At 33.0% G+C, this 8,281-nt stretch overlaps 1 protein-coding gene across 1 annotated transcript; it reads right to left on the bottom strand.

Annotated features, from left to right (window-relative positions):
* Window positions 1-1,893: 1,893 nt before the first annotated feature.
* LOC126900071 (uncharacterized) lies at window positions 1,894-6,989 on the bottom strand. Its single transcript, XM_050675512.1, has 4 exons — window positions 6,956-6,989; window positions 6,307-6,359; window positions 5,999-6,237; window positions 1,894-5,932 (listed from the first exon to the last, which is right to left on the bottom strand). The coding sequence occupies exons 1-4, from the start codon at window positions 6,987-6,989 to the stop codon at window positions 5,548-5,550; spliced, it is 711 nt and encodes a 236-aa protein (XP_050531469.1). The 3' UTR covers window positions 1,894-5,547.
* Between the last annotated feature and the right edge of the window lie 1,292 nt (window positions 6,990-8,281).

The raw sequence follows: 8,281 nt of genomic DNA, 5'->3' as shown, positions 1-8,281 counted from the left end.
TATATTTTTTTTTAACTATGAAAACTTAATCATTAACTTCTGGGTATGGAAAGCAGGTCGAGTATGTGTTATAAAGAAAATTTTTTTTTATTATTAGTGATAAATACAAAATATATACCTTAAGCATAATCTAAGAGGGCAATAATCTTATTATATAATAGAACAAGGTTTTTATTTATAAAATAATAATTATATCAAAAGTTTTAAACATCGATAATTTGGTTCAAGTTGTCTGTATGTATTTTGTACACAAGAGGTAAACTATTCTAGTTTTTCAAACAAACAAAAAAAAAAAGTTATAGCAATTTTAAGTAAAAAAATTGAAATAATGTCGAAAATTAGCGATATTTAAATTTGTAATTTTTTGGGGATTTCCCCCGTTTACGGAAAACGAGAGAATTTTTTTTCAAATTTTTAGGGTAATGTCTTTAACTAGATATGATTTGTAATCTTTTGACATAATCGGTCCAGTGACAGCTAAGAAAATATAGTGACAGACACAAAAAAGAAAATGAAATAAAAACATCATGGTAAAATTAATACCTTTTCAGCTTCGCATCGAAGTTAAAATTGGTTGTTATGACTAAATAAAAATATTCACTATACCAGTAGAATAACTGCATGGGTTACTTTATCTATTAAATTTATAATTTGATCCAAAAGTAATTGTTAACTAATCATAAGAGGAAAGCTCTAATAAATTATTACCCTTTGCCGTAAGTAAAATTTTTAAAATAGTCGCAATGTAGTATATTAAAATCAATCTATAATTTGTATTTTTTTTACACTAGTTTTTGCTAATATTATAAATATTTCTATGTAGTTAAATTTTCTTTAGAAGTGTTTTTTTTTTTTAGTTTAATTGTATTATTGTTTTTACTTTAATATTTTTGCGTAAAAAATTTTATTGTATTTATACATGTATATTAACCAGCCTATTTAATTGAAATTGGAACCTAAGATATGGAATCCATATAGTCTATATTATGCATGTTATGAGGGATATTAGATTAACTCGGGTGAATACAATTTTTAGGATCAAATAGATGACTGCCAAAGAGTTTAAATATAATAAGTACAATGCTTTAATTCTGAATATATTTTTTTTAAGATTGAATTTTATACTAACAATTTTAAACCTATAATAATTTTAAATACAAAAATTAGTTTTTTCTGTGAAAACAAAACTTCTTCAACCATACATTTTCTGGTATTGTGGAGATATTTTTAAAAATTATTTGAATAGAAAGAGATGTTGAATTTTAATTCACTACTTAAAGTTTTTGACAAAACACTATGTTATATTATCTTATATCAATTCATTTATATTAAGGTTGGGTTTGCAATGTGGAATTTAAAAGCTATTAAATTGTATAATATCCTTAATATTTAAAGTTTCTGAACAATATTCCAAAGTAACTCTAATTAATTGTTCAGATTATATTAAAACCTGAAACAATTTAAAATAGTTAGTTGTATTTAATTGTTATTGATTATCTTAAAACAAAACAATGTATTCTTTTTTTTTTTGTAATAATGCATTCTTAAACAACTCGGGAAAACTAGTCTTAAACATTAACCGTAATTTAATATCTAGAAAGAGATACATAATGTTCAAAACTAAGTTAGAAATATTATTACAATAACTGATAAAAGCACTTTTGTTTTTTAGAGTTCAAAACTGTTCATAAATGGTTTATGTTAAAAAAATAACCTTCAATTTTGAATAAACATTAATATTTGAGAAATGTTTTTATTTAATAATATACAACAACTTTTAAAGTTTTAACTATAATGTGATCTGATTGTTATAAAAAAAAAATTAATTCAATTCTTAATCAATTCAATGAAACTTAAGAAGAAAGAAGATGATTTATTTTTATCTATTAAATATTGTCTTCAACAGCGGCGAATCAAAAAATGTAAATATATTATTTGGCAATTAGATGTATCAATTTTCATATATGAAAATTTGACCTGCAGTTAAAAAAAAAAAATGATTATATCAAATAAATATACATTTATTTTGTAGTTAATTCTACTTACCCGTTATATAACTTTAGTACAATTTTATTATCTAAATAAGGTTAAATTATTATTTAATAATTGTTACGACGTAAAACTAAAACATTTACTAAAATGTTACATTAAAACACTGTAACTACACGATAGTTAAACAACTTAATAATGGACAAAAATATTTAATTATATGGGATAGTAGTACCAACGTAGAATTAACGTTAAGCCCGAAGTGGTTTAAAAGGTTATATTAAAACTTAACATATTATATTATCAATCAACATTAGTAAAAATTATTTTTGTTGGTCATATCACACGATAACATAAACGTATTATAGAATTGTATCGAGTCTCTACACTACGGTGAAGAGAGGCTAGGAAATTAACTTATCAGTATTAAAGCTTGCTATACAAATCAATGGATTTTGCTATTAATAATACAGTTAGGACCATAGAGTAATAATATGATTAAGACTCGAATCTATTATTATTATCACTCAATTAGTTTGTCGTAAATTATTATTGCTATCTTACTTGTCATATCTTGGTCAATAACAATTAGTGTATATTACACTATAGAAAAATAGTGACTTCTGTATTGAAAACATTAAAACAACAATAGAAATTTAGTCCAAAATTATTTAACTTTAACAAGCTATAACAGACGAACGGTTGATCGGAAAAAAAAAATTGTAAGAGCAAAGTTCTTTGTATTTTTATGTTCAATCATAATAAAAAATTCAAAATAGGGGTTCCCATTTAAGAAAATGCAAATTAATGTTTTTTAACCTTAAAGGGATCAAAAAAATTATGTTTTTACTACATATTATTGTAGAGTTTTTTGAGTCAAAAAATATTTTCCTTACCAAAAATTAAAAATTTTCAATAGTTACCGAGAAAATGAGTGTCTTATCCTTAATGAATCACCCTGTATATATATATATTAGAACAACAACAGACTCAATACAATAACAATACATAATAATAATAACAGTAACATAATCAATAACAACATAACAATACAATAAAATAGAAACAATCATACAATAGTAGCATCTTGAGACTCCGAGTGATGAACCAGTGAAGGCCGGATCACAGATCCAGACGGCTTCCCAACGACCTTCTGAGTGGTTGCCCCTGCCGTCTCCTCTCTATGACTTCCTTGGCACCCATAACCTCGTTTGCGAAGGTTTGTACAGTGTCCCAGTGAGACTTACACTTCAACATACGGGAAACTAATGAACCCACATCAAATGATCCAATAACCCGAGTTAGCTCCTGTCTTTATGCACTCCATGCTGTGTAGTGCAGCAGCGTGTGTTCGGCATCATCGACCAGGCATATCGTAGCTCTAGCAAGCTACATCACCGAGCCTTTTGATCTTAGTGAGATAGCTTGGAAAACACTCGTGACCCGACAATAGCTGGGTCAAGTGAAAGTCAACACAGCCGTGCTTCCGCAACACCCACTCGTCGAAGTCATTAATGAGCCTCCTGGTCCACTCCCCATTTGCAGCTCCGTTTATCTCATCCCTCCACTTCGATAACGTGCTCATCCTCAAGTCCAATTTTCAATCGGGCCTCAGTGTAGCTGGCGATTACCGCATCCAATAAGACACCCTCCTCTCCTCGGCCAACATATCGATCGGGGGTACCGACGACAGGATGTTAACTGCTGTGCGCTAACCATACGGTAGGCACACACACTGCCCAGAAGGACCCTCCGCTGGACTCTACGCAATGCATCCAAACTCGTCCTTTTGTATTGAAGGGTATTAGCCCATATTGGCGCACCGTACTGTACAGTTTCCTCCGTGTTTCTTTCGGGCCGCCCAGGTTAGGCATCAATCTCAACAACGAAGTGGACATTTCCGTCGCCCTCTCCGTAGCTCTCTTGATGTGGTCCACAAACATAAGATCTCTATCGATGATCACACCCAAGTAGTTCAAGGTTTTTGCGACTTTGATCGTCACATCGTCGATTGTTATTAACGGTAGTCGATCTTTGTATTTCCGCCTGAAGAAAATTGCCTCCGATTTCTCCACCGCTAGCTGTAAACCCAGACGCCTGATTTCGCCAGCCACAATAGCCTAAGCTTCATTGGCGACAACTTCCACCTCGTCCGGTGAGTTAGCAACCGCTATTACCATTGTGTCATCAGCAAAACCAACTATGGACGACCCCTCAGGCAACGACTTCTCCAATACCGTATTATATGCCATGTTCCACAGTATCGGGCCTAACACCGAACCCTGAGGGACTCCGCATGACATCTCCACGTGAATTTCTTTGCCGGTTGTAGGACACACAATAGACGCGCCTCTGTTAGAGAAGTATGAATGTAAAATTCTTAACGTCACAAAGGGCACATTCCACTTCACAAGTGAATCGATAACATGACGCCAACCAATAGAGTTGAACGCGTTTTTAATATCGAGACTTGTAGCCACACAGCACTTGTACCGGTGAATTGCGCTTAGGGCAGTATCACTACTACCCGTAGCACGTCAATCGTTGACCTGCCCCTCCTGAACCCTTACTGTCGCGGAGATAGATCACCGTTCAGCACAAGACACTTCTCAATTCTCCAGACGAGTAGCCTTTCCAACATTTTCACCAGGTCATTAATTAGACACAGCGGTCTATACGATGAAGGAACATAAACGGGCTTATTATCCTTCCTCAACAAAACCAGGCGTGCCTGTTTCCATCGTACAGGAAACATACCCTCCGCCAGACATCTGTTAAATATCTGTCGCAGTACATACTGGTCCACGTAACATAAACTTCAAATTTTTTCTCGCTTGTTTGAGATCCTCCTTTAGACGGTCCAACTCCTCCACAGTTGCCTTCCCTCGCAGGACGTCAGAACCTGCCCTCCTGGAGTGAATGCATACTCTCCTCAGTTCTGAGATACCACTGCTCCACCAGTATGCCGGTGGTTTTCCGTGGGGTGGAAGCTTTCTACTTGGCAGTGCGAAGTTACAAGTGGCATGGACCTTTCTCTCAAAGACATCCAGCATTCCCTCTAAGGAGGTATCCTGTTTACAAAGTCCATGTCTAGACCACAGGTACCCAATCCTAAAAATCTCGATGTCCAACTCTTTAGATGTGTCCCATCCAACTACATTCGGGACGTGGTTTGATTCCCACCGCTTCCCATCCTGCACGATGAAAGAAATATAATTGTGGTCTGACCAATTATCTATATCGACGCGAACTCTCCAATCGCTAAGTTTCCTGTGTATACTGACTGGTAGAAGCCGCCGTTATATCAACCATGGATCCTCTACCAATACCAACGAAAGATGGTACCGTCCCTTTGTTATGTACAGTGAGATTGACGCTAACGAGCAAATCATGCAGCGCATCCCCTCTCGAGTTGGTGAGCCAATCGCCCCACGCGGCGGATCTGGCATTAAAGTCGCCCGCCACAATAATGTCATTACTGATACCGCGACACCGGATGCTGCCTTCAAGCAAACTTTTCCCATCATTAAAATTGGATGCGTTGTTCAGCAATAATGGTTAATGTGTAATTTCGGCTGTGACAACTTTTGAAACCCGATTTCTTTTCAGTATAACAGCATGATTCGAAGCAGCCAAATGCAGTTGAATGCAAATCAATTGCGGGCAATCCATATTAACTGCTTCGTCTATCATGTAGTTTACTGTACTTAATGAAGCATCCTTGATGCCATGTTTGGCTACATAAAAATATAACTGGACATCTGCAAAAGTTGGAGCCGCAACAGCCATCAATGACTCACAAAATTCCGACCAATCGTCGTTATATACAATGACTTGACCGTCATTTTGCGGTTGGGACGGCAAATTATATGTGCAATAGGTCTTTGAAGATTGATGCAAATTTTTTATTGCAGAGTAAACTTTTTCAGTTATAAACTGCCATCTAAACCCAAAAAAATGCATAGAGTAGTAACAAATCTCGAACAAACTACAAAAAATCAAGAAATACCTGCATTTGGGAATTTCTGTACTACAGTTTGAACGGATGAGGGCATTTATTAAGTGGCAATCGACAAAACTACCAAGTACAAATTCATTATACGTTATATTATTATCGTCGAGAAACACAGTATTCAAATGGCTAATTAGCTTTTTATTGGCAACCCGAGTCCAGTTTACATGCCTTGGATCAACTTTAATTTGGAATCTAGGGCCACAAATTTTAAACGATTTCAGTGAACGGGACACCTATGAACGATGAAAAACACTGACAATTTAATCTAATGGTCATTATAAAAGATATTTTAAACCACTTACCACACAAAACGAGTCTGCGTCGTAATGACCGAACCACCGCGGGCAAAGAAATCCTAAAACAAATACGAACAAACATAAAAAACAAAAACTTAACTAAAACACTAAGGAGTCAAAATTTGAAATATAAAATGTCACAAACTTTATAAAATCATTGTTTGGTTGCATTAGGTTATACAATTTTAATTTTGTAGACCCAAAAAATTTTTAATTACAATCGTCGTACAAATATTCTTAAAAAAAACATTAATTGGGTTGGATAAATATAATTTTAGCAACATCAAACCATCCATAAATTTGCCCTTAATTATGGATTGTTAGATTTGGGTTCAGTTTTAAAATTTCTAATTCATTTAACCAACACTCTGAATTATTACATAAATAACACAAAATTTGCTCCGAAATGGGTTAGGAACAATTTAAATAATTCATTAGTAAATAATATTACTATTGTTGTATTTATATATTGAACAATCTTTTTGTTCTAACTTATATTTTTAGTAGTTCAATAATAACGCAAAATGTAGTTAATAAAGATATAATCAATCAAAATAAAAAGATATAAAATATTGATACACTTAAAAACGGATAAATAAATAATACACAAAATAAAAACTTAAAGTCACAAACGTACCACACGGAAAGAGATTACCTTCGGTACTCCCGAGGTCTTCTCTTTCTTCCATTTTAATTCATTCCGTTTCATCTTATATACTAAAATATTTTGTTTGTCTTTTTATAAAATTCATATAGTAATCATTTTCAAAAAGGTTTATAAATATTTACTTCCTGATCTAGTAACAATAATTCGGGGAATTACAATTAATCCAAACATTACAAGTGTTCTACTTCTAGGTTTACAAATAATAGACTATATTATATTTTAGTAATAATAGATCAAGAGATTCATAATGCCATAATTTTCAAAAATGTTTATAAATATTTACTTCTTGGTTTAGTAACAATAATTTGGGGAATTACAATTAATCTAAACATTACATAAGTGTTCTACTTCTAGGTTTACAAATAATAGACTATATTATATTTTTGTAATAATAGATTAAGAAATTCATAGTTAAACCAAACATTACAAAAATTCTTTGTTTTCAGTTTTATAAAATAATGACCTATATTACACTATTATAAAATATTTTAAAAAAAACGGTAGCACAATGGGGTCGAGGCACAGTGTAGACAAGGCATAGATGGGACAAATATAGATGATATTTGACAGTGATTAAAATCCAAACCAAACCTTTGATATTTTCCTTTCATTTGATATCATTTTTTTGAAAATCTAACATTTAACCTGCTCATTGGGGGGAATTTAAAATAGCAACTTTTTTACAAAAACTAACTTTTTCAACTTAATTTTTGAAAATGTTCCGGAAACACTGCGTCCTTTAAACAAATATCAAATTAAAGCTTATTTTATGTACTATAAAATAAAATAAAAAATTTGTACCGACACTTTATCTTCTGCATGTAAACGGCTACCATAGTTAAAAAAAGACTATTTTTGTGTTAAAATTTTTGATTTAAAATTTTCAACTTAAAAATTTCAAAGGTTACAAATATATAAAAAAATTGGCCGCAGCGAAAAATTTGTAACTTTCATGGTGTTAGATACACATTAATGTGAGGTGATGCGATACATTTAATTTAATATGAAAACACGGTAAGTGAGGGAGAGCAGGTCAGTCGATCACATCATACACGTTTGTGTTTGTCACAACGGGTATGCCGCTGACACAACGCAATTTGTTTTTTTTATCTTTTGNAGGGCTGACTCAACGCAATTTGTTTTTTTTATCTTTTGTTCTGTAGCCGTCTAGTATTCCGGAGATTCCGCGTTTTTTTTATATAATATACGCCGCGACCTTCAATGTTTTTTCCCACTAAAAAAAACCACCACCTTCGTAACGGTACGGCGGCGCTGCTGTTTAGACCGGTCCCTGTGTGTGTGGCAGTGGTCTTG

This window comes from Daktulosphaira vitifoliae, unplaced genomic scaffold (assembly GCF_025091365.1).
Source record: "Daktulosphaira vitifoliae isolate Bord-2020 unplaced genomic scaffold, ASM2509136v1 Scaffold_2, whole genome shotgun sequence".
NCBI lineage: Eukaryota > Metazoa > Arthropoda > Insecta > Hemiptera > Phylloxeridae > Daktulosphaira > Daktulosphaira vitifoliae.
This window is presented reverse-complemented; position numbering and strand designations above follow the sequence as displayed.

Coding starts and splice junctions, on each gene's coding strand:
- LOC126900071 (XM_050675512.1), bottom strand. CDS start 6,989: ATGGAAGAAAGAGAAGACCTCGGGAGTACCGAAG. Junction 6,238..6,306: donor ACGCAGACTCGTTTTGTGTG/GTAAGTGGTTTA, acceptor CATCGTTCATAG/GTGTCCCGTTCACTGAAATC. Junction 5,933..5,998: donor ACAGAAATTCCCAAATGCAG/GTATTTCTTGAT, acceptor TTTTGGGTTTAG/ATGGCAGTTTATAACTGAAA.